Source organism: Acanthochromis polyacanthus, chromosome 13 (assembly GCF_021347895.1).
Source record: "Acanthochromis polyacanthus isolate Apoly-LR-REF ecotype Palm Island chromosome 13, KAUST_Apoly_ChrSc, whole genome shotgun sequence".
NCBI lineage: Eukaryota > Metazoa > Chordata > Actinopteri > Pomacentridae > Acanthochromis > Acanthochromis polyacanthus.
In genome coordinates, this window is record NC_067125.1 from 36,329,083 (window position 1) to 36,356,242 (window position 27,160).

The window sequence follows — 27,160 nt, forward strand, 5'->3', positions numbered from 1 at the left end:
AAAGTCAAGGAATAACTAATGAGTCCAGTATAATCTCTGTACTCTGTGAAGCTTAGCCCAGTGAAAACATGACATACTGTTGGGGTTCCTCTGAAAGCATGTCTGCCATATTTGTCCCTGACCGCTCTGTGGGAGCCTTCTAAACTAGCCAGATCATCAGAGGAAAAAGAAACCATCTCCAGTCAGTAAATGTCTATACCAGAAAGCAGAAAATCTTAATGAATAGAGACAGAGCCCAGTGTACACTGTGCTGTTTTATCTGTTTGTGCACATGTGTCTGGTTGTGTCAGGTTTCCCGTTATATGAGAGCTGGCTTAATGATGTTGGACATTTATCCTCTGTGAGATGCTGGAAACATCCGCCTCCAACTTCCAGCTGTTTCTATAGTGACACGTGAAACAAATTAAAGCTAATGTTATATCTCAGCAAATTAGTTGCAAACATTCCTGCTGTTGAGGAAACGACAGCACTAACAAGCAAAAGGAAAAAATAACAATAAATGGTAAGAATCTCCTCACAATTGTGTTTGTGTCCAAAGTTAAAACCTTCCTTTATAGTCCTTGTATAATTTACAAAATTTGATTTTAGTCACCATGTTTTCAGGCTCGTATTTAGTGAGGCTACTATTGTGGCCCTTTCAGTAATCTACTACATCTAAACATGTCAGCTACATGTCTGAATGAGCACATTCGAAACTTTTCTGCAAAAGTCGCAACAGCTGCCTCCCTTGGTCAGGCCTATTAACATTTACACATCACTTTCAACAAGGCACCAGACTGGAATGTGTGCCATCACAGGATTACAGTGTACTAACATTAAATGCTGTTAAAAGTGGTGGGTGTACATGTGTTACATGTACAGATTTATAGAGCCTTTCTCTGTCTGTTATTAGATGTTTGAGTAAAACAGCAAAAAACATTCAGTGAGCTATGTTTGAATGACAGAATGCCGTTATTTCTGAGTAAGAGACTAAGTAGTCTCAAACTGGCAACATGCATGTGACATTACTAAGATAGTGATTGACTGTTGTCTCTAAGTTACGGCAGTGTTGTTTGCTGTTCGCTGTTGTGTTGCCGCAGTGAGTTATGCACCAAAACTTCTCAACTTGTTCCAGAGACTTCCAATTCTTCCCTGTCTGTTTGGCTTTCTATGCTTCCTTCCTTTCATTCTCTCACATTCAGTGTTTGTCTTCTCTTCTTGCTGATTCATACTTTTTGCTGCTCACTTTCCTGTCCCACTATTTTTTTCTCTCACCCCATTATGTTGTCCTCATATCTCTTTCCTTTTTGTTTTTACATTTCTGCCAGAGGTTTTATTTGCAGACGCAGGTATCTCCCCCTTTACTCAGCTTCTGTCTAACCCGTGTCCTCTTGCTTTCTGTGCTTGTCTCTCAGCCATGTTGCAGTGAAGCTTTTTGACCTTACACTGTTAGGCTTATCAGCCCGGTATGCTGTTCATTCGCACACGTGGTGTGGTACAGAAGTGCCAGCTGAACAAGAGTTACAGCTGTGTATGTTGTGCTTGTGCGTCTGTGATAATTACCATGGCTGTCAGTAGGGTGGAACAGGAGGAGGATGATTAATGTTTTCACACACTCAGCTGTGATGTCCAAGTACCTGCATAGAAGCTGTCTTCACACATACTTCAGCTGCCTCGACTGCATTCTCTAGTGCCTGATGCCATTTGTGCTCCTGAAAAACAACTCAAACACAAGGCATCAGTGTAGTTTGTCGATCAGAGAGACTGCCCGTGAAGTGGACAAGTGAAGCTCCAGTAACTCTGACTTCTGCCCGACCCCGTGCTCTGACCCCGTCCCTGCAGGAGGGGGCAAGACGAAAGGGTGATCAATAAAGTATCACATGACACATTATCAGCCTTCATGTTTCAAAACAAATCCCCCAAGTAAACTGAGGCCGGCAGAGTGTAGATCCGTGTCGTCATCATTAGTCTAATTAGTGCCTCTGATTTGTGCCCTACAGCACATCTGGGATCTGGATACCCACATTACAGGCCATTATGGCTTAATTGTGGTTGTAACAAAGTGATCAAGTTCCATCACCTATTTTCTGAGCAGCTGTTTCAAAGATAAGAGTCCATTTTCAATCTGCTGCACCCTGAAAGCCCCTCAGGATGACATTTTATTGAGTTACTTGGTCATCTTGGGGAGATGTATTGTAGCAGTGACCCGAACCAGAAACCCCTGCTAGTGTGACTTGTCAGGCTTAGCGCAAAGTCTGATTTTCAAGTCGTGTTTTAGGTGAAGGTTCGGCTTTATGTGGAGTAAACATTCTCCTGACCGCAGCCTCAGGGCACTGTCTACCACTGTGAGTCAAGACGAGCAGGAACAAATAATTAAAATTAGACTCTGAGCCCATTTTAAACCCCTTCCCCCCCTTTACCTCAGGCAACGGCCAACTGTGTCTGTCCTGATCACCCTCCCTCAATAAGAGGCCGGAAACATTTCCTCTCTCCCTCTGTCTTCTGCAGCTTTTTTTTTTTCAAACCTCCTCAGCCAAGCAAGAGGAATGTTTTAAATTCCTCAGTCACCTAGTTCGTCTTGTGTCCTCATGCAAGAAACAAGAGGGAGGGAGACAGTCAAAGTAAAAAGCGAGAACACAGCCGCAGAAAGAAAATAAAATGGAGATGGAGCGAAATGAGAGTTATGATTGAACCATAACACATCCTTGTGTTTCTGCCTCCTACAGCGTGCAGTGTATGTATACGCTCACCATGGTGTCTGTATGTTATTGTTACGGATGTGTTTTGTTTTTCTTTAGTGGTAGAGGTCTGTTTTGTCTTCTCAGCGCTGGCAACGTATCCTGTCTCAGTCAGCAACTAAAAGGAGTGGCCAGAAGGCAAAACTGCAGGGGGAGAAGACAGTGAGGGAGAAAAGTGGGCGCAGGAGAGAAGGAGGAGGAGGGAAGTATAGAGACAGTCTGCTAAGCTGAGATAGGGCACAGATATACAACATAGTCAGTGTGATAGGACACAAATAAATTATGAGCTCCTTCTTGGAGCTAAAAAAAGAAGAAAACCCGATCAGGCAGCGAGCTCTAATAACACAACTTGTGTAGAGAGAATCTTTTATCACTTCCCCTTTGTTTCCAATAAAGCTTCATGTGGGTGTCGTGTGAACACAGAAACACACTTCACATGTACAGCGCAGATGTAAAACCGCTGCACCGGCCACAAGTGTTTAGACGTCTTGTATGTTGAGAAAAGACTTATCATAGAGGTTTGGCGGTGGAGAAGGTAGAGTGAGCGATAAGTGAAGGAATTCCAGTTCGGAAGCTGTCGGTGTTGGGATATGATAGAAAGATAACTGGGCTGCAGTTGTGTAACCAACGTGCTTCAGCGCAGGTTCTGCTTTCATCAGCTTGATTGATTTGACTTGATTGTAGTTTTTTTAATTGAAAAACATCCTAGACAAAAACAGCCTGAATGAAATTAGATCTTTATATGGTCAATATCAATACCAATACTTGAAAGCAAAATAGCAACAAACATGTTCTTTGTGTGTTTTGTCACTTTTGGATGTAATTGAAATATATGTTATTTTCTGTTTTAGCTACCGAAGAAAGCCTTTGAACCCCAAGTGTTTTATGCTCCTGCTACGTTTTTATTCACTGTGGGCTGCTGTAAAGTCCTGCACATCTGTAGAAACATCACGACCATGACTCAAATTAGAGTAAACTCAAACATCTCTTTTGTGTAGTAAAACAACGTTGCAATGCCATACATCATGAAAAAAGTATAAACAAGCGTTGAAATTCTTTGATTATTTGCTTTACAAAAATTTTTAAAAAGCTGTAATCAAAATGCATTTTCCCAAGTGCCCACTAGTGACAGTATTGGGGGAAAATATATATATATACTGTGTATATATTTATCTATATACACAATAGATATTGTTTTCATACTTGTCTCTTATTTGTGCTGTGTAATCACAGCCTGCAGTTCAACCCAGTTTAGCTGGTAAGTCCCTATATTTTGTCATTACTGTTCAGTCACTAATGGCTTCACGGTTGCATTGATGAGTGCAGAATTTTTTCTTTACTACAGAATTAGATTTGTGGAAACAATTTCTTTTGTGCTCATTTTTAAATTAGACATATAAAATGGAGCTTTTAATTAAATATCCCGATTTTAAGGTAGGATTTGGTTCAGTTTTCCATTTAAACAGTAAGTCTAAGATGAATAGTCAAGGACTGTCAGAAATATGAAAATATAACAATTTTTCCAGTTTCAGCAGCTTGTAGCGATGATATGTATTATGTAATTTTGGCAGCTTTTTGAAGATTTAAAGTTAATGTTAAAAGCCAGACTTAGCAGTGCTGGCCATTAAACGTGTATGCCCTGCACATAATCAATGGCAAACTCATCTGCAGTATTCATATGTAATAATACTAACTTGCTCCTATAGATGGAAGCCTAATAATACACTAGAAACAAAAGTAAATTCACTAAATGCTAAAACAACAGGCGATGCAGAAAAGGTTCAGGTGAGCCTTTGTTGATGTTCCCGGGCTTAATGAATGTTTCTCTACTTGTTTCCTAGAGTAGCATTGTGAGTGAGTGCGTATATATGTGCTATCGAAAATGTTTGTTGGAGTGCAGTGAGGCCAGTATCTGGAGCAGAGGGCACGCCAGGCTTCTTCTCTCTAATGAGCACTCCTCTGCTTTCCTTTCCTGTGTCTGTCTGTCAGGCCTGCACTGCTCCCACAGTCGATGTGTCTAGCCAACCATGCATCCCTGACTTACCACCCAGCCTGCCAGGGCACTGCCTCAGGGGGCTGACAGACTTACTAGAGATCCAGGCCTCAGGGGCCTTCAAAACATTCCCACTGAACACCATTAAAGAACAGTACAATTACCGCTGATGCCTCAGCTATATGGGGAGGCAGGCAGAGAAAGTTGCAGGAGTGTATTAGAGGTCTCTTAACAGGAGAATAACAGGGGTTGGAAAGTAATTAAACAATGAATAAGAGAGTTTTATTGTCTGAGAGCTGCAATGCAGTAGTGGAGAGAAAGAGAATGCCAGAGGAAGGAGGGTAAGAATGAAGAGATCAGGGCGATATGTATCTCAGTGATGCACAGAACATTGCTCAAGACAGGAATGTATGGTTACTTATCAGTTTAAGGAATGTGCGGGACGGTTGTGAATGTCTTTTCACCAGTGGTTGCTAAACCGAAAAACACACCTTTAAATACAGTCGTGTTCTTTTCCATCTGAATCGAGCCATTTCGAGAACAATGCCTCGAGGCTCGGTTTCATTGCCAATGTCAGTCCTCTCAAATAATGTTGATGCTTTTTTCTCTGACTGCTCCAACTAATCTGTTTTTCCTTCCATCCCCCCCCCACAGAAACCACGACCCAAACCCAGGTATTCTATCTCAAAACCCATCGAAAGCAACTACTTTGGCATGCCACTGACCACCGTGGTCTCCCTCGAGAGACCCATCCCCATCTTCATCGAGAAGTGCATCCGTTTTATCGAAACAACAGGTAAGAATCCGCTGCTTAATAGCATCCAGACGCATCGCAGGCTGCTGTTTTCACTCAATTAGGTATTAGCTCTCATAAAAGGATTTCAAAGGATCCATTCTGCCTCTGCATGTGCTATACCTGCCTCCATTTATTTTGCTTTCTTCTCTTCTGCTGCATTCTCTTCCTCCTTATCTTAATCCTCCTCTCTGGTGGGATTGCTGCGTACTGTCATCCGCCTTAATTCACACGCAGCCTTTGTGTTCATGTGCACATGCTTTCTTTATGTCTCACTGATTCTTTGTTCAGGTTTGATAGATGGTTGTGTCTGAGCTGCAGGCTTTACAGGTGGGCACCAGCAGGGACATGAATAAAGGATGTTAACTTACTTTTTGATCGCTTAAATAGTAAAGAAAGCAAAATAAAGATGAATGGATGAAGCTGTGCCTTGTTTGTATTAACATGTAACATAAATCTCGAGTTAGTGTCTCCCAACTGGTTCCCAAGTGAAAGCATCAAAAAAGAACATCATAGCTGCTGTTTCCATTCTCAGTATTTTGTCCCAACTTTAGAGCAAGTCGGATTAGTGTGACAAGAAGAGATGAACTTGCAGTGTAGAGTAGTGTGTCGTTTTTAACGGAAATACTCTCACCAGCATAGATTAAAGTGTGCACCACTGTGTTTAGCTAACAGGTCTTTAGTCTGGTGCCAGCAGCCACCCAAACCTCCTCTCTGGGAGCACAGATGTGGATAGATAGCCTCCTCTAACCTTGCTACCCTTTTGCCCAGATGCCAAACCCCCTGCCAGGCTCTTCTGGTGCCCCACTGCCCTCCGACTGCCAGCTTTCCTCTCACTCCGTCACCAGCTGTTCCACTAAACCAGAGGCAACTTAACGCAGGGTTGATGCTTGTGTTAAGATATTTGCACTCGTCTTTCTATTCTTAGTTGGGTCATAACCAGGATTTTAGATTTTAGCGAAGTCACGATGCCTCGATCTAAATTCCCAGAAAAAGTGCACATGACATGGCATCAGTGGTTTATATTACATTTTCTCACCTAATGCTTCGTAAAACTATCACTGTGGTTGCTAAAGCTTCTTTTTTTTTAATCTTCCCTAGCTCGAGTTGCATTTGGGCGAGTGAGTTTCTCAAAACACCCCTGTTCTTTACTGACATGCCAATGCATTCCACTGTAGTCTCTGCCCAGATTAAAAGGCTGTATTTGTGGATTATTGTGGCCTCGCAAAACATCCACCTTCTTCCTCCGTGTAGAAACAAAGCTCTTGATAACATGGCATTGCATTAGATTTCACCTCACCCTGTTAACATGTTAACTGGAGCAGTCACAGCAGTTGGGAGAAAAAAACTGGTTGAATATGCAGACATACGCGCTGTTGTGCAGAGTGAATTTGCTGCTCCTCTGGAGGTATTTTCCACCTCTTATCCTCACTCGCTCCTTTTAGTATTCCTCCTAATCCTCTGTTTCCTCTCCCTCCTCTTTTATTTCTCGTGTCCTTGTTTCTCTACCTCTTTCTTCTGATCCACTCATCCTTCTCCCTCCATCACTCTGAGTACCTGCACTTGTCAGATTTGATTTCTTTCATCTCTTTGCTAACACACATTTCTCTTTCTCCCCCATCCTATTGTCACCTCTCTCAATTCATGTATTTCTTTCTCCCTGTCTTGACTTCCCCTTCGTTGCTTTCTCTCCTTTATTTCACTTGTCTGGGTATGTTTTTTCCAGGTAATATTCTGCCCCATATCTCTCTCTGTTTGATCAATATCACAAGCCAAGAAATTGGAAGAGTTTGGTCTCAGTTGTTCTCTATGTGTGTTTAGCTTCTTCAAATGTTATTTGCAAGTGTATGCATGTGTAAAGAATGCAGCCCTGCACATCTTACTAACCAGTGCACTGTGTGTGTTTGTGTATATTGTGTATACTTTGTTTACATGCTGACACATGTGGGACAGACCCACACTGAGAATTTCTGGGACTGGAAGGGGAAATGAGATACAATGTGCTATTTAGTTCTGGTTGTTGTTGCTGTAAGTCAGACTTTACTTATCCCATATCTGTGTCTATGATCTGTGGATATAATGGCACTTGCAGGAAATTACCGTACAGCGCTGACACTGTGTTTGTCACTGTAGTGTGAGCTGATAATGGGTGACGTTGTCAGCCCGACCTTGGACCTGCTGTTTTGACCTACATTCTTTTCTTTTCCTTTTTGCTCAATAAAAATACTCATAGCTAGCTTAAACCCAAACCCAGTGTTCCTGCCTTTATTCCTATCTGTGTAAATGTCACCCACAATCCTCCAGTTCTATACATTTTAATTGTACACATAAAACAGCTGCATTCTTCATATTCAGAATTTTTGGTGGCAACACAAAGACGGTGCAGTGAATAAAATGAGTTTTTTTTTTCTGTTTATATCATTCTTATTTTAAAGTCTTATTCTTTGTTGGATCTCTTATTCATGTCTCATAGCTCGCTCCTTTTGTCCTTGAGAATAATAGAAGTGGATGTGGTATTTTGTGTTATTTTCATGCATTCTGAGCTTGTAGAAAAGCAGCTATATAAAATCAATCCGTAGTGACTGCTGTTATCTCTTCTCAGTTCAGGCTTTCTCCCAGCGTGGTAGTCGCAGTGTGTTCTGCTCATGGGCACCGAGGTGATGAATGTGTGTTAGCGTGTGCAGGCATATCTGCTGGCTGTAGGAGCCTCCATAGCGACGAAAAGGGCAGCACCCAGCGACTGCCTGTCTCCATGGTGAACTATGAAATCAGCCTCTGGGCTGCTGAACCCGGAGAGCGGCTGGGATTCTGGGCTGATGTGGGATCAGCTGGATTGGTGTCAGACAGTAACACGCTGCAGGAACTAATGCTAACTGAGGGAGCATTTATCACACTATTAGAGTTTGTGTGATTGCGGGACCACAGGCATGTTTTTGGCCACTTAAGAGCTGCTGGAAGCTGTGAAGTTACCATAGATGAGTGTATTTTTAGGTTTTGATCCTATTTATAAATGATGCATAAAGATATGGACACCAAATCTGATAAAGTGATGATTTATTTCCCCTAATGTGCACAGTGTATGGATTTATAATAACCCCAAAGAATGGAAGAAGACTTTGTTAGAGGTTGAAGATTTGTTTTTCTTTTTATTTGCATTGACTTTGCTGGTGCTTTCCTCAACTATAGAGGAGGAGGAGGAGGAGGATTCAGTTTTAGCGAGATCACCTTCTCAAGCTTTCACTGTGGAATTATTATTATTTTATTCTATTCTGACCCTCCCACTGCCTCTTGGCTCCTGTTACATTCCTTTCATCTTCATGTAACCCCCGTCTTTGATGTAGCTTCCCATTCCTCTATATATCCATCTTTATCTTAATCCCTTTATTTTTTCTCATTCTCTCTTTCATCAGTCCGACTTTCACTCCTTTTCGTCCTCACACCTCCCTCGCTATCTTTTCCCATCCTTGGGTGCTTGTCCTATTTTACCCCTATCTCTCACTCTCTCACCCCACCACTGCAACACTACTCCCTCTCCCTATCTCTCCTCCCATCCCTGTTTTCCTAGTGTCTGGCTAGAAAAGCTTTTGTGGATAATTGATTGGTAGAAGGAGGAGATCGATGTTGTATGCCTTGACTGAGAGCTCTCTCATTTCCTCCCTTGCCTCTCCCTATCTCATCTTTTTTTTTTCTGCCACTCCTATCTCCCTCACTCCCTCCGGACTGCTTTTTGTCTCCCCCATATCGCCACCAAAGTGTGAGCGCGGAAAGAGAATTTCAAGGGTGGAGGGTGGAGGGTGGGAGGTGGAGCGTTATCTTTGTCGTAAATTGGAAAAAAAAACTATTAATGAACCAAATTGAAGTGAAGTTTCATTCATACCAGTCATCCATAGGCCTTTCCTTTCTGCCACTGGCCTACTTTGACTTGGTTACTTGTGTTTTCCGTGTCTGAGTACATGGATGTTTTGCCGAGGAGGATATTAACAAAACCTACAGCAAATTAACATTAATGGTGCAAAATACCACTTTCTTACTTTTTCAGGCTAAAGGTATGAAAATGCCCAACTGCAGTTCACCTAATGTGTTCACCCTCTGAACCTCAAGTTTGTGAGCAGTTTTTTCTCCTGACACATTTTTCCCGACTGTGGGCTCTTTTTTTCACTACAATATAGAATCGTGCTAGCCTAGCCGCGCTAGACAACCCACGGGAACAAATTTAATTCTCTGCCAGGGTGGGTCTAGTTACCCTCCATAAGGCTCGAGGCTGGATTCTCCTAAAACTGGCCGGACCAATCACCATGAAGTGTAGAGTCAGAAGGCGGGCGTAACTAAGTGACGACAGAGGCGCGACGATTCTGACAGAAACAACTGGAAACGACTAGCCTAGCCGTGCTAGACAACCCATGGCAACGAATTTAATTCTCTGCCAGGGTTGACAACAAAAACGACAACAGTCGTTGAGCTCCATTAGCACCGACTCTGAATAATCTTTCTGTTAACATGTCTGTAATATATTGAGCTTCACCCATTGACTGTATAAATAAGGCTTCACCGAACTACCGCACCCTCTGATTTCCGGCGCTCTTGGAGCCTATTTGTTGCGCTGATTGGTTGTATACCTACCCAACTGCTGCAGAGTGATTTGATAGACAACCTTTTAGCCCGCCTCCCTCCCTGTCGAGCGTGCCTAGACCCTTGTGCCGTCAGAAACATGGGTGTAGCAGGGCTAGGCTAGAATCCTGCACCTCTATGAAAACAGCACAACCATGGCTAGAAGTAGGGAGAACTTAGAATGCCATAAATACGAGAAAAAAACTTAGTTGAATTTCTTTGGTTACTTGTTTGACTAAAAATGAAATTACCCAGGATTGTGGTGTACAACATGTACAAGTTCCCACATGTGTTATTAATACTGAAAAAACTATTTTATGGCTACTGCTGTACTGCTTACATTTTTAATTTGTTTCCATACTTGTTTCCTATTTGCTCAGTGTAAACACGGCCTGTAGTTCACCCAGTCCAGCTGAAAAGTCTTAGAATTTTTGTCACATTTTAAAGAACGCATGTAGAATGAAATGATTTTGATGAAATATCACGATTTTAAGCTTAGATTTGGTTGCATTTTCCAATCGAAGGGCACATCACAGATGAGTAGTTCAAGAACTTTTGGAAAGTTTAAACTTTGTTTGATTTTACAGTTTCTGGCTCTGATAAATTGTGTAATGTCATAAATTTGATAGATCCTTATTTTATATTAACCTAATATGCCCTTCAAACTGATGAGAAGGCTTTGGTGTTTGTAGGGCGAAATGAAAACTGATGCCTACTGTCGGCATGTTTCTGTGGGGTTTTTCTTATGTTTGGAAAGCAGTCGAGCTCCAAATACATTTTTTTTTTTCTAATATTGAAATATTTAACTTAAGTGATTTGAAAGAGCACACTGCTTTGAAAATGCATTTGGGCTTTTTATGCCCCCAGAAAAATTAAATATAAGAGTTCTACAACATGTGAGGAAATATCAGCATAGTCAGAATTTATCCGCTGAACAACATGGTCAGTGACTGAATTGAAAAGTTATGAAAAATCAATGCGTCGTTGAAACTTTCTAAGTGCCAATTATATTAAAGTATAATAGAATAGATTGTTGCTGTAAACGGTTAATAAAATCTAACAGGCTGTCTTAATGTGTATTTAATTGAAGGTCTCAGTCATGTTGTGCTAGACAACACCTGCTGTGAGCCTTGAAAAGTCTGTAGAATTATGAATTTGAACAGGAGGCACGACTAACGGAAAGAGAGAATTATGTGAATAATGGCAGACTGTTTAACTTCTGCTCTTCTGTCTCATATTGTTGCTTTGATGAATACAAGCATATCTGCTGCAGTATTCTTTGCTGGTGTCAGAGTGCGTATGTAGTCTGGACTAGATGGACCTAAGATGTTGTCACTGTTCTGCTGAGTATGTTCAGTGAAACAATGGCACTGATTTTATACCTGCTTTTTCCAGCTGCCGTGTCTTTATTTATGCTTGTACAATTTGCACTCCTGCACTAATAAAACTGCCTTTAAATAAGTAATCCAACACCTAAAACATGTACATTTCAGCTGCACCGATTTTCCTCTGTTTCCCAGCACAAAACCTTTTCGCAGCCCTTTAGCTAATACGGATGTACTTTGGCTGTTTAAGAAAAAGCTGCAAATCCTCCGTAAATATCCTCTTAAGAATGAAGCTAAGTGTGAGAAGAAAAAGCACACGGCATCTGCGTTTTTTTAAAGCCATTTTACAGCGTAGTGGCACTAAGGTAACTTCAGCTTGTCACAGTGCACCAGTGGGCTCTTAGCGGACCTGCAGGAGCCCTTTATGGGTTTAATAAATAGTGCTAATAGCGTGTTTAGATGGAGGGGGACATGGGGAAAGGCTGTAATCACAGCCTCTGCTTTTTCTGCACTTGAGAGAGCATCTGTACACAGCATGATGATATGTTAAAGGCTTCTTGGATTGGATTGAACAGTTACCATTACTACTTGTTGCAAATTAAACATGAGAAAAGAACACTGAGTTAATAACATGTTTTTTCCTCCCTCTCTTTCCTCCAGGGTTGAGCACAGAGGGCATCTACAGGGTCAGCGGGAACAAAGCAGAGATGGAGAGCATGCAGCGGCAGTTCGACCAAGGTGTGCTACTTTCTGCTGACAGCACTCACACATTCAGGTGTAGACATGCTTACGTGTGAAGAAAAGGCCATGAAGATGTGTACGTGCGCACATCTGCCTCTGTCTATAACAATCCTGAGTCTCCTTAATTAACCAGGGAGCATTAATTCTACTGAGGGAATTGGCCTTCACTTCCTTTTAGACTGCAGAGCTGCCTCCTCAATCGTCTATCTGCCCTCGTGTGCATCCTCGCACGTGCACAGGCACCCTCAGTGTGCGTCTCCATGCGTGTGTCTGTCTGCCGTGGGCAGTTAATTGCCTGCAGATTGGTTTGGTTAATGAAGCATGTTGCTGCCGAGATAGATAGCAGAGCAAGATGGCCCGTGTATGCGTGTGTGTATGCGAGCGTCCACGCCTGGTTGAGATTAAATCCAACTCCAGTAATCAGGGTTGAAACCCTGCGTTGAATCATTTTGAGCCTCGGGCCGATGGGACAAGACAATTACAGGTGAAGCTACAGCGCAGGTGTCTCGTAGTCGCAGCGAAGATGGCACTTCATCAGCTCCCTGAAGATTTAGGGAACTCAGTGCAGGAAAAAGCTGCATGAGAAGCGGCGTGCGTGGAAACTTTCCAAATGGGAGCTCTCCTCTGACTGTTCACGAACCCGCTAACCGCAGCTGAAGCACTTTTCTCTCCCCTCTGTTCTTGCTACACCGACTACCTTTTGTAAAGTAAAAAGTTATCAGAAAATAGCTTTTTTAATTAAGTCTCTTGCTCACACACACATGCTCTCTCTGCTAGAGTGGTGCTCCAGCGGTTTTGCTCTTTTGGCTCTCTGGGCTTTTTCTTCGCTCAAATTAACTTTATAATTGTCTATTTGTTATTTATTTATATTAGGAATATGATGAATTTACAACTCTAGGGCAAGCATATTTATGTAAGCTTGTCTAAAAGTCGTGTGTGTAATTGAAAAGAACCAGAAATGAGCGTATTATATTTGGATGTAACCCTTGTCATATTTATTACATTATTGTAATATCTTAACATAATTTCATTTAATACATTTCCTGGAATATCAGAAAGGTTTTGATGTAGAAAAGTTAACCCCTTACAAATTAAAGTACTTTGTCAAATTGAAGCAAAAATAATATAAAGACCATTATTTGCATTATTTAAGACACTGCTGATCACAATATCCTAATACACCAGAGATAATAAATCGAAAGCTACCAACATACACAAGTTCTAGCTTGGTTCTTCCATAAAGGTGGGCCTCCCTGCTGTTTTACGGAATGTTAGTAGGTTCCGCCTATTAATATGAATAATTGTCAACTTTTTTCTGCATTTTCCATTGTACTCAAATACAACAGGGCACAATAAAAGAGCAGAAAATACAAAGTTTAGAGCAGGAAGAGCAAGAGACGTCTTTTCAAGTTTTTCTTTATTTGTGACTTTTTTCAATCTACTACACTTGTGTCAAATTCTTGCACACAGTTGTTAAGCTCATTTTCAATCATCAATATAAAGGCTAGGTGTTTTTTTTTTTTTTTTTACAGAGATCTAGTTTTAAAATGGGGCTGCACAGTGGAGTAGTGGTTAGCACTTTCGCCTTGCAGCTAGAAGATCCCCAGTTCGAATCCCGGGGTGGGCCTGGGATCTGTCTGCATGGAGTTTGCATGTTCTCCCTGTGCATGCGTGGGTTTTCTCCGGGCACTCCGGCTTCTTCCCACAGTCCAAAAATATGCTGAGGTTAATTGATTACTCTAAATCGCCCGTAGGTGTGAATGTGAGTGTGATTGTTTGTCTGTATATGTAGCCCTGTGACAGACTGGTGACCTGTCCAGGGTGTCCCCTGCCTTTGACTGAGTCAGCTGGGATGGACTCCAGCACCCCCGCAACCCTAGTGAGGATAAAGCGGTGTATAGAGAATGGATGGATAGTTTTAGAATGAGTCAGGTTGTCAGAGGTTTATTTTGGCCCCTTTAAAACGTGCACTCCTTTCAGTTAGTCAGAGGTAATCTGAGCATGTTGGCTTCATGTGTGAATGAACACCCTGATCACTTTTCAATAACAGTTGCTATCTCTGCTCATTTCAAAATTGTTTTCCACACAGTCTGAACTGCGTGCTGTTGAATTACCAGATAGGGAGGCAAAAGTGACACACTCTGAGTTGCATGGAGCAATTTGAGGACTTTTTTTCACAATATTGGTCCATAAACATCACAAGTGCTCAATTTGTCTGACAAAATCCTTTCTTATTCACTTTGCCCCTCAATATACCATCTATTACAGACTGAAATCCCATCAAATTAAGATGAGACGCATGAATAATAAATTGAATCCAGATTTTATTGAAACATTAACAGGAGTGGAAGTTGTGTTTGTTGCTTCCAGCTGTTAGTAGGATTTTTTTCCTCTGAGTTTATTGAATACCTTTAGCATGAAACAACACCAGGAACCTATAGTGAATGTATCAGTCACAAATTACAGCCCACATGGAGACAGGGTCATTCAGGATCTGACAAGTTCTTCACAACAGAGTCACCGTTTTTAAGCTGCATCTAAATCATTTGTTGCATAGCAGCCGTCCTCAGGTTGAGTCCTGAGCTCCATCACAGCTGTCGGGATATTTTTATTTTTGCTGTTGGTAAAGTATTAGCTAGATTATCATCGCACACGGACAGGATTTTCAGTGTTTAGGAAATCACAGATAAACAAGGCCATTTGTCATTTGGACAGTTAGTATTTTGTTTATTAGTGGATTAATATCTATTTAAATCACTTGATGCTGTTTTAATGTTTGCATGTTTGTCACATTTACACGTGTACTGTGGCTGTCTCCATCACTGTCATAGGTTTGTCTGAATGTTGCCATCAGAAACATTAATGTAAAGTGATGTTCATCTGAATGACAGAATGCCAACAATGTCACGTATTCAATGATCTGCATATCTATATATGTATGACATGTATGTGTTTTGTATTTAAAATGTCTTGCTTCCTTTCAGATCACAGCCTGGACCTGGTGGAGAAGGACTTCACCATCAACACCGTGGCAGGAGCCATGAAGGCCTTCTTCTCCGAGCTCCCTGAGCCTCTGGTACCCTACAGCATGCAGGGAGAGCTGGTGGAGGCCTTCAGTAAGTCCCGGGGCTCTGCTGGTGTGAGAGGACGGGGAGGTGCAGGGGATGTGGGGAGAATTCTTCACTAAAATCCGAGGTGTATTGGATTTTTCCTGAAACCCCCTTTCCCTTTATTGTAACGTTTCTTTAACCTAACAAGCAAAACTCCTGCAATCCAAATCCATCCATGGGGAGAATTGGATTTGCCACTCGGTAAGGAGCCAGGGAAGAGGGGGGGGGGAAAGGGATGGAGGAGTATATTTAAGGCTTTTTGGAAAGAGGACATGGGCATGATTGCACATGGTGATGGAAGGTCTGGATGAAGTCATGAGAAAAAAGTCATATATGAGATAAACGACGGTGCTCCTGCGCTCTCCACAGCCTCTCTTTTCCTCTTTGTGTCCTGTAATCTGTCAGAATGGAGATTTAAAGCATAGCTTAGTCTTGCATCGCGCCGGAGAGATTTACCCCCGGGCCGCCAGGCTGCTGTCACTCACCAAGCTCTGCATGCGTGTGTGCGAGTGTGTGTTTTTTAAAGGCCCCGGCGAGACCCTTCAGCCGTGACAGAGACCTGATAAAGCTCCTGCAGTCTGTGCCACAATAGAGAAAAAGACTAGAGGGCGAAAAAGAAAAGTGAGGTAGAGCTGGAGACTAGAAAGCCTTCGTTTGGGAGAAAATAGCAAATTAGGCTCGGTGTTTTTACAATTACAGCTTGTTTGGCGTTAGCACACAGAGAGGTGGAGAAACAGGAAAGCTGGTGGGTGGACATTGTCATGGTTACATTAAATAAGCTGTAGTATGTTAGTTAAGTTGTGATTACTGATGAAGGACATGCAGCAGGAGGGACTGCGTGAAGTCATCCCGCCTTAAAATCTGTTTTTGATCCACACTGACCTGATTGTGGAAATACAAACTCAGATTCTCTGATTGTAAATCATGTGGAGGAGAACATCTGCTGTTCTCAGTGCTGCCTCGCTCACATACACACAGGATGGACTGTGTTAGCTGGTGACGTCAGCTTTTCTGACTCACTCCTCGCTGCCATCAGGCTTAACACACCCTGTATGTGTGTGTGTGAGTTGTGTGTGAGTTGCTGTAATCTGTTGGACACTGTAATGGGTGTATGCATGGCGTGTTTCTCCTCTGGAATGTGTGTGGTCTTTGTCTGCTGTTTCTTATTCTGAGAACTGTAGTGTGGAGTCATGTATGTGTGTGTGTTTGTCACTGAGATAAGTGATACTGTTGAAGGATGAAATCACTGTGTCCTGCTCAGATTTTTTAGAGAGCTGAAACCAATTGCTTTCCCTATGCTCTTCACACTCTCGTCTTTTCAATTGTGCTCTCCCCGTCCCTCCTCGTCTTTCTTTGCTCTCCAGTCTCGCTCCTCTGACATAATTTCCCTCAGATTCCTCTGATCTTTCTCTTTCAGCCACTTTTTCTCTCTCCTCTAACCTCTCATCTCTCTCCTTTCAGAGATCAACGATAGGGAGCAGCGTTTCCAGACGATGAAGGATGTTCTGCGCCGCTTCCCCAAGGAAAACTACGAGGTCTTCAAATATGTCATCAGCCACTTGAACAAGTGAGTGAGTGACGGGGTCAGAGATGGCCTCTGGCAGCTCTGCTGACTACACCGCCGGTCACCCGGTCAAGTGACCCAGGGGTGACTTCACCGAAACAAGCATACTGATAGAATAGAGGTTTTACTCAGGTTGACTCATGATCCATCTCAATGCTGTAACTATTTTAGCTCTGTTTGTAAATGGATGGTAGAGGATGCTGCAGTGTATTTATGTAATTATAGTTCTGTGAGCTGAGTTCTAGAAAACCTGAGCTTCAATTCAAACAGTTGTATGCAGTACTGTTTCACATCCTGAGGGTCTAATCGCCCAAGATAAGTCTGAGCAGTCACAAGATGATCAACATTTTTTGAACCCTGCACCTCTATGGAAACAAGTCAACCAGTGCCAAGTGTAGAATGAACTCAGACCCAGTTTTGTGCAGTATAACAAAGTTAGAATTCTAGAAATAATATAAAAAGAAAAAATCAAAGCAGATTTTTTCAAATGATTAACTTTACAAATACTTTGAAAAACTAGAATCAACATATACCACATTTAACGAAGTGCGCAAAGATTTTACCAATACTCAAGTTTTATAGATATTTTACATCTCATTTTACATCTCTTTACTGTTTACATTATTAATTTGTTTCCATTCTTGTCTCCTATCTGTTCTGTTTGAACCCAGCCTGCAGTTCAGCCCAGTTCAGCTGAATTTTTGTCACATGACTGCTGGTCGCAACTGAGTCCTGAAAGACTTCTTGGTTGCAGCAAAAGGCACAGATTTTTCTGCTTTTTGCAGAATGTGTTTATTGCAAGCTGTTTAATTTAGGCAAAATTGTAAATAAGACTAAGAGTTAAATGATATTGATAAATATCATGATTTCAACTTTAGATTTCGGTGTGTTTTCTGACTGAACACGCACGTCACAGATGAGGAGTTCAAGGACTGTCGGAAAGTTGAAAATCCCACGATTTTTTAGTTTTTTAGATTCTCTTCCTCTGGGCAATGTTGTAATTTTGGCAATATTGTTCTAAAGATAATGTGCCATTCAACCCAACCGGCAGGTTGTGGGGTTGATGGGGTAAAAGAATAAAAGAGAAAATTAAATAAGAGAAACTTATTTTATACCTCTATGCATGTAAAAATCTAGGGATTTGATATAACTGCACATTATTCATGTTTACTCTATGGCCATAGCCTCTTGCAAGTAGTCACAAGTGGCTGTTGCTTCATCTTAAGTCATCCCAAGCTAGAAGAGATGGAAACCACTGTTGTGCATAAATCAACTATTGTATAGTTTGGGGGACAGTTCTGAGACCAGAGGTATGAACTAGGCAGGACCATACAGTGACGGGAAAACAAACCTCTTTGACATTCTGCAGCTGTGTTGATCAGTCGCACTTTGGTCCAGCGGTTGGATTTCCTGAAAATCTGGTGCACATATTCATGGTTAAAGAAGACGCTGTCAGATTTCAATCAGCCGCAGATTAGTGAGGCATCCCTTTTCTGAGGATGGTTAATTTTATTTTATTTTTTTTGCGTCTCCCAGGGTGAGCCAGCACAACAAGTTGAATCTGATGACCAGTGAGAACCTGTCCATCTGTTTCTGGCCCACACTCATGAGGCCGGATTTCACCACCATGGATGCCCTGACTGCCACCCGCACCTACCAGACAATCATCGAGAGCTTCATCCACCAGTGCGCGTACTTCTTCTACAATCAGCCGCTGGCCGACGGTCTGCCAGGCTCCCCCACCTCCACACTCTCTGGGGGAGGAACCTCGGCTTACTCCTGCATGGCCGGCGGCTACTCATCCTCACCGACTCCGTCCCCGACTCCCTACGTCCTCCCCGCAACTCCTCCCGTCATCCCCCACTATGGCCCTCCGATCCACCATCATCACCACCACCACCACCACCATCAACACCAGTCCCCTCCTCATTCCCCACCTCCCACCCCTCAGTCCCCGATTCCAGCCTTGCTGCCGCCCTCCCTGCATCCCCACCACCCCCCAACGGAACAACACACGCTGTGAACCAGGGATCAAGGGAAAGAGAAAAAAAACATAAAGACGGATAACAAGATTCAGCGATTCAAGGGTTCAGGATGAGAGATTTCGCCGTTTGGGAAGGAACTGAGGAAGATAAATTGAAACAAGAACAGGAGCTAGGAAGTGAAGTTGGGAGAGACTGAGCGAGATGCAGTATGTACAGGGAGAAAACAACACATTTGGGAGAAGAAAGGGGGCGTTTGAGTCCTCTGTTGCTTTTAGAAAAAATGAACACACATACAAGCCAGGAAGAACCTTTGAACTGGCAGTAAGATCTTTCTTCCTCCCCGCCACTTTAATCCCTTTTGTCTCTCAGTCTCACTTCATCTAGACCTGCCCTCCTTGCCTTATAGCGAATCTACACACAAACACACTAATGACGAGTGAGATGTTGCCAGTAATTGTTAAAGGGACTCAGGGAGGGATTAAGAAGTACAGTGCAAAGGGGGAATGTGAACTCTGTAATGTTGGAACTGCTTCAGCGTACACGCAACCACACACACATGCACTCAACACAAACAGCCAGTGGCCAGTGTGCCTCCAAACAGCCGTTCTCCTCAATCTCTCAGCTCCTAACTGTGCTGGGAAATATGGTGGCCAGCACACGATTTGTTTGGTTTTGTTTTGTCTTTTCTGTTTTTGTTTTTTTTCTTTTTAGCAAAACCAACCCACCTGCTGTACGTTCCTGGAGGCTGTGGCTGGGATGAAGTGGAGCAGACAGCAAGTCCTGAACATGTTTTGTTTATTTCACCACTGTACAGAGGACTTAAGCAAGAAACACGTGTTACTACTCACCCGACAGGATGTTCTGTCCTCCGCGACTCACAAATTCCTATCAGTCAACCCCTTTCACAGCCCCACACACACACACACACACACACAAACAAAATCAGTTTTAGTCAAGGCAATATGCCAAGCACAGAAGAAAAAAAATCTCGACCGACTGGATCTGCTGGGCAGCAAATTGAAGCAAGGGATTATGGGTGCTGTGACACCCATGGCATTCTGGGAAGGCTCCTCCCAGTCTCCTATTTGCTCTCCCTGTCACTTTGAACTTCAGCCTCATGCTTTGTCCTTGTAAACACATGAAAAAACAGCTTAACATGATTTTTTTTTTAGTCTAAATCTTCATTCCACGCTCACATCATTCCCTCTGTGTTTATATTAAGTTGTTTATTTGATAAGTTCCAGGCCGATCTGTTGATGAGGGTGTAAGTGTGTGTCTGGCTGTCTATCTGTCTGCCTGCACCTGTACCCATGCCTGAATTTCCCTGTATTAGACAGATAGTGGGAATAATTCCAGTGTTGGACCTTCACCTGTCATGTTGCTTCTTTCACGCTGTGGTGGTTTTACAAGCGAGCTGGTGCTGCAGTTTTACGTAGTAAGGACCTTGTTCAAAAAAAGCACTTTTCTGAGCACTTTGAAGGCACATTTTTAAATTGGGGCTGTTGAGACATGACAGCCACCATTCACTTTATTGTCAGTCCACCCTACTCTGTCTCTCTCTCTCTCTCTCTGGGAGCACACCACTGACATCTAGAGGAAGAAATGGGTTGCAGCCATAACCTCACTTCCACTACTGCATGGGCGTAGCACCATTCTCCTTTACTGTTGTTTTTTTTTTTCTTTTTTGTAGCATCAGATCCTCTCATAGGTGCAATCGTCAAGATTAATCTTCATCGTTTGTCAGGTGGAATTAACTTAAGTGTACTAGTATAAATAAAAGAACTACAGCAGTTTCAAATCTGGTACAAATTAATCGAGATTATATAGATCTAGACTCTGTAGCCACAAGCATGTGGCCACATTGCAGTTGGTTTATCATGCAGTGAATGAAATTGCCTCTGTCTTTTGTTGTTAGTTTCCAGTTCCCTTTGGGGCGCAAAGTCAGTCCTTTGTAAAAGAGTTTATTCCACTTCCCACATACCATATTTTAGTGGAAGGAAATGAAGACAGACTGAGGCACAATGTAGCATTGCAGGCCAGAAAGTGAGAGCTGGAAAGAAGCCTTGAGCTTTGACAGGTGGGAGGCTTTTTATACTTCGAAATAATTGGTAACCACTTCTCCAAGCCCCAGCATGATGTCCTCTTAGGACACAGCGTTACATCTCTGGAACGGACACTCAAACTTGTCTCGGTGGACTCAAAATATAATTTGCAGGAGTGTAAGTAACCACTACACCGGTCTCCCCCCCTGCCTCCGCTGTCACTGTTGTGCCACCACATCCCCTAGTCGTTCCCTGTCCAAGAGAGACAGTTGGGTCTGGGAGAGACAGCAGACAGAACAGACAGTCCATTCATCCGTCTGCATGACTGGAATGGAGCATCACAAAATTCCTCAGCCCAGCCTGCTGTTACCGTAGAAACCAGCGAGATGGGGCTCGAGGAGAGTTGCTGAGCCCCGATCGAAGCAGGTTTCAAAATGTGTGTGTGTTTGTGTGTGCGCGTTTGTGCACGTGTGTCTCTGTGTGAGTGGGCGCGTGTGAACTTATGCGTGTTAATGTTAAACAGATGCTCACCAAGGTCACCGTTTGACACTGAATTGCATCTCTGCATGTCTCTCCAGACTGCCCTCACTGCCCGAAAGATGGAGGGGAGAAAAAAAACGCTTTCAACCAATCACTGAACTCTTGAAGGAGCTTTTATCTGTCCACACTACCTATTTACCTTGTGTGTGGGTGTATGTATGTTTGTATGTGTGACAGAGGAATTAGGAGTGTGTGTTTGGGCGGGTTTCAGGCTAACATGCTAGTAAGCTGTGCTTGGCCAGCAGCCAGACACCAGCATGATCCAAACGAACGAGAAGGAGAGGAATGCAGCTCTCCTCTCGGTCATTACCCCACTGTGTAACCCTGTTAGCTCGTCCAGATTACACACACTGATCCTCAGAGAAAGTGTGAGAGAGATGGCGGGGAGATAGAGGGGGGGAGAGGGAGGGAAGACAGACAGCAAATGGGTGAATGGGATCATTATTTGGGAGAGATGGAGGGAGGAAGGAGGGGTGACCACTGGTACTTGTGTGTGAACGCCGGCCAGTGGCGTTCCCTGTGTATATCAATGTGTTAATACTGAACTGACTGTGAGGCAGCCAAAGACTGTGGAAAAAAAAAGGGGGTTTGAGGGGAGAGACGGGAAGCAAAGTGACAATTTAGAAGAACAGTTGAATTTTTAAAAAAATGTGACTTTGGTTCAGCGATATGTGGCTGCATTGCTTTTCTTTTTCTTTTATTTTCTCCTTTTTTTGCAACAATGGTGACAGATGTCTGTTAAGTTAAATTGAGAAACAAGCAAAACTATATTCAAATGGTTGTTTATTGATATGTTAGGGGGTCTAACACTTTGCCCTTTAGTCAGTGGTGATAGAAAAAAAAAGTTTCTTTTTATGTTTTATTTTAATAATTAAAAAATACACAGCATTTTTTTTTTAACAATTTCTTTGTGAACGATTGAGAGACCAGCCCAGTATAGTGCATGATTTCTTCCCGACCGAGGAAGAGGGCTCCACCACTCTCACTATTTAAGAGATGATTAAAAAATATTAAGAAATAATGGGGAGGGGCGGGATGAAAATAATGAAAAAATACATAAATGAAGTACTGTAAACTGAAAAGATAACATCAAACAAAAAAACTGTCATTATTTGCTGAGTATGGTAATTTGTCTCAATGGGAATGGTGTATACAGCAAGGCCTTATGTGATCTGTATCATAGTTAATAAATCAAATCTTGTAAAACTCCCGTGTCTTGTCTCTTTATTTCAGCATTAATTGCTGATGTATTAAACAGAAGAACATCTTTAAAGGATTCATCAATTTATAAATTTGACCAAATGAAAAAACAACTTTCAGCTGCTGCAGAGCTGATCAGCAGAATTTAAGTTAATTTAGAATTAATATCAGTAGATGCAGACTGTGTCAAATATTTACATCAAGAAATTCTTAAAATAGCTGCCAACTCTATATAAAAGCAGTGATGACGTCCACCGACGCAGCACACATTCCCTAAAGCAATTTGTAGTCAGAAAACAGCGCAGATAATTGGCAAGTACAAAGCACCTCTGCACACTGGCTAACATGCAATGATAAATTTATTTTCAACGTTTCAGTGCTACACCTGTATCTGGCAAATCATTTGTTTCAAAGTCAGAAGCCATCTTAAAAGGGGAGTGGCTCTGACTCCACCACCAATGAGCAACCTCCACATACCCTCTCCACCAACAGGACAGGATAGTGAGTTCATTGGTGGTGGAGTCAGAGCCACTCCCTATTTAAGATGGCTTCTGACTTTAAGAGAAACTATATGCCTGATGAAGGTCTAACACAAGTTGAGCAGTGTATGGGAGTCTGTTTTGTACCTGCTGGATAAGCTTGTCCCTCTCCTACGCACCTGTCTGCTGTAATAGATGTGCAAAGGGTTCATTTATGTTTAAGGTAATTGGGAGGTAACATTTTGGCTTTGTGACACCATAAAATGAAGAGATGTGTACTTCCAACTCATGTATGCTGCATGTCTACTTAATGTGACTACTTTTACCAAAAAGGAGTGCTTTTTGTAAACTTTTCAAATTTTAAAGGCTTAAATTATCTAAATTTATCTAGTTATTAATTAGATTAAACAAAACCTCATCTATTTCTATTCTGTTAAATGAACTTCCAGCCCCTCAGTTTTGTCTACCAACTGCAAAGTTCAGATACACCACTGAAGGAAAATTACATAAAATCATTAGTAGTATAGATGTTAAATTGTTATCTTTCCGGTGGAATGTGACCGTGCAAACTAGCTGTACTTGCTCAAAGGCAAGTTGTACAAATTATTTGAAGTAAACTGATATGAGGATGAGCAGTTATTAATCTAAAATTCTCGCTACATCTCCTATTAAGGGACATTTTTCAGGTAAAATTTTCCTTTTTCATGACACCTGACAGCTACGGCGAAAACTGGTTTGGTGAGTAGAAGCTATGTGCAGCTTTTGTACATATTTGCATCGACAGGCAGCACTGATGCACACATGCAAATAGCAACAAATGTAGACTCAAGTTAGTCAAGAGAATTTTGTAGTTGCAGGACAGTTTGTGTAAAACTGTTCTCAGTAAATAGAAACGCTTGCAGTCATAGAAATAGGTTTTATAAATTCATTTCTTCTAAAAAGTTTAGTTTCACACAACATGTGATAGTCTTCATAGCGCAGTTTGCTCTGCTCTTTCTGCACTCTGCTGAGGGACGCTGAAACCACAGGGGGGGCGGGACGAGGTCACAGCAGCCCACAGGACCCTCCTGGTTCCTGTGAGAGCGGCCCGACGGTGGCTCGGTCTGTGCCATTTCAGGGTGATGTAAGGACTCTAGTCCCTGCGAGGCCAATGTGAAGGCCTCACTGCCATTTCATGGTGCCCTCATCTGACCTTTTCATTGAGTCAAACCAAAGGAAATCCATGCCCATGACCTTTGTGGTGCATCTCTCCCATTCTGGCACAGGAAGAAAAAAAAAACAGAGCAACTGATTGGGAATGAAAAGGGCAGGCCTGTGTGCACACAGGACACACGACCCTTGAACTCTAACCTTTAAGCAGCATCATGAGGGAGAGGGCGGGCTGGGATTTGATTGGAAGTCAAATATGGGGATCGTCAACATTGCTTGACAGGCCGGCGTGGGGAAGAAGCCACTCATGGTTGTCAGGAATGCCAGGATTAGTGAGCATGAGGGGGGATTTGCAGAATTTATTACTGCTATCACTCCTACTGTGCTCATTAAGCCATTTAACTAAACCACACTGATCTAATATGAAGTAAAATGCTTCTCCACTGGCAATTTCCCTGCTTTTCCTTGTGCATGCATGAAGACACCACTAGGAGGCTGACTTGTCTCACACTACCTCTGCTGTATCTGGGTAAAGGAGGCAAACACGGAGCATGGACCTAATTGATTGGGTCAAGATTTGGATGTCAGCGCTTTAATCCTGTGCTCACGGTGAGATGAATGCGAGAGACGAGCATCTGAAGAGTTTTCTCACTGATGTCGAGCTCCTCTTCCCCTCTCACAGTTTGAAGTTGGAAATAGGTTTGACTAAACTCCAGAGATTCTATAAAGAGGGAGGATGGGAGGGAGCGCTCAGCGAAGTAAGCCTCGGAATAAAGACAAAGAACTTAATTTGAAGTCATTGTTGCTCTGTATTAGAGACGTGATGCCTCCTCAGTGCAAAGGCATGGCCTAAAACTTCTGAGGTAGACAGAAAAAGAGGAGGAGGAGGCGGAGGAAGGGGACATATATGGAGAAAAAGAGACCGGTCTTATGATGAGTCGAGGCACGTAGCTCCGCTCAACCGTGTCTTTCTGGGCTTCGAGCTCACAGCTGCGGCGGCGGGTATTGAATTCAGATGCGACCTGTCTCTCTGCTCCGGCCGCTACAGGTGGAAATGCTCTTATCAATACGGACTGTCCGAGCCTGACTGCGGCCCGATCCGTCTCATTGATGATTTTTGGTGCCCCTGCCCTCCCTCTCCTCCCCGAGGAGCCCAATTGATTAATGTCTGGGTCACAGTGGTATTTCCATATTGATACCTCGATTGATGACGGCGCTCCAGGACCAGGCCGTATTGACCAGCTGGAAAGTGATACGTTTCAAACTGTTTGGCGGATATATTTATGCATAATAGGAATAATGAGGGTTAGATACATGTGGTGGAAGTGGTGTGCAAATATATTCTGTGAGTTAAATTCAGTAATGCTGGGTGCCCTGTGTGAGAGAGGGGGGAAATCAATATTCCAACAATAACAACAACAACCTGTTATACTCTCACTGTCACCACTACTAATGTAGACATCATGACTATTAATAACTGATGGAAATATAGTGAGGCTGCGGAATAGCTGGGAGATCATAATGATGTTCATATGCACTCTGAAAAAACAATGTTTCGACAAACAAAGCAACAAAAAAATGACAACAATTTTTATCAATGGCTTTGAGTTCTGACCGTTTCTAATTGAATTATGTTCAACCAACACACTGCTTTGAGTTTGAAAAATTAGCTTTTCCTCTGCAATCAAAGTTATTTTTTAATCACCAGTCTTAACCTTCCAGGAATGTTACGATGGAGAACGAGACTCAAGGCGAACACAAATTAAATAATCAAATCAATTTCATTAAGTTAACTCTACTTCAATTTAGCTTTAAATCAACTAACTTGGAAATTTGAGTTTAAATTACTCCTTATATCAAGCTGATGCAGTCAGGGACAATATAATGTCTAACCAACTCATTGAAATCATGCTTACAACTTGAAATGTTCATCTAAATCTGTTAATTATCTTTTTCTATCTTGCAACCATGTATTTAAATAGGTGGTAGATGGTAGGTGTCTGAAATTGTTTAGGCATGATAAGATGGAGGAGGGGACTTGAAATCCTGAACTTAAGGTACACAAATACTAAGTAAACAAGTCAATTTTAATGAATTACTGCAACCTGAATTTAGTTGTAAAGCAACTAGCACAGAAATTTGCATTTAAATTGCACATAATATTTAAGTTGATGCAATTATCAGCATTACTACGTCAACCCAACTCATCAAAATTATGTTTGCAGCTTCAAATATTCATCTTAATCAGTGAATTAGTTTTCTTTTAATCTTGTGACTATGTAATTCAGGCACCTTGAATTGCTTTTTACATTTTCACCTTTCCTTATAAGATAAAACTTTAGTCATCACCTGGAGGAGGATTAAGTATCGCAGCAGCACAACGATTGACCAATGAGAAAGCTATAAGATACAAACTGTTGACAAAAAACATAACTGATATGAAATCATAGTTATAAAGCTACGTATATAGACAGTGTGCAGAAATTTAACATGCTGTATATGCTGTATGAAATAAGGATTTGCAAAATGATAGGGTTGCAACTACTGAATATTTTCAGTCCATTAATTGTTGATCATTTTCTCAGTGAAGCGATTCATTGTTTGATTTATCAATTGTCAAAAAATGGTGAAAATGTTCAGCGTTTCCCAAAGCTCAAGAAAACATCCTAAAATGTCTTGTTTTCTGCACAAACCAAAGATATTTAGCTTGCTGTCACAGAGGAGGAAGGAAATCATAAATGTAAGAAGCTGGAATCAGAGAATTTAGGCTTTTCTTCCTGAATAATTACTCAAACTGATTATCAAAATAGTGATTAATTTATCAATTCATCATTGCAGCTGTGGTTCCACTAAATATCTCATATATAGAGACTCTTCTGAAACTGGAGGAACAATCTGGGCTTTCCTAAAAGGA

The 27,160-nt window shown here is 42.1% G+C and overlaps 1 protein-coding gene across 1 annotated transcript in view; it reads left to right on the plus strand.

The window, feature by feature from the left end:
* The window catches only part of arhgap35a (Rho GTPase activating protein 35a), a 70,548-nt gene extending 47,924 nt beyond the window's left edge, over positions 1 to 22,624 (plus strand). Inside the window, 6 exon segments of the mRNA XM_022220856.2 lie at positions 5,365 to 5,506; positions 12,097 to 12,174; positions 15,162 to 15,293; positions 16,749 to 16,854; positions 18,388 to 18,827; positions 18,830 to 22,624. Coding sequence (XP_022076548.2) covers positions 5,365 to 5,506; positions 12,097 to 12,174; positions 15,162 to 15,293; positions 16,749 to 16,854; positions 18,388 to 18,827; positions 18,830 to 18,918 — 987 coding nt within the window. The 3' untranslated portion in view covers positions 18,919 to 22,624.
* The last annotated feature ends 4,536 nt before the right edge of the window (positions 22,625 to 27,160 follow it).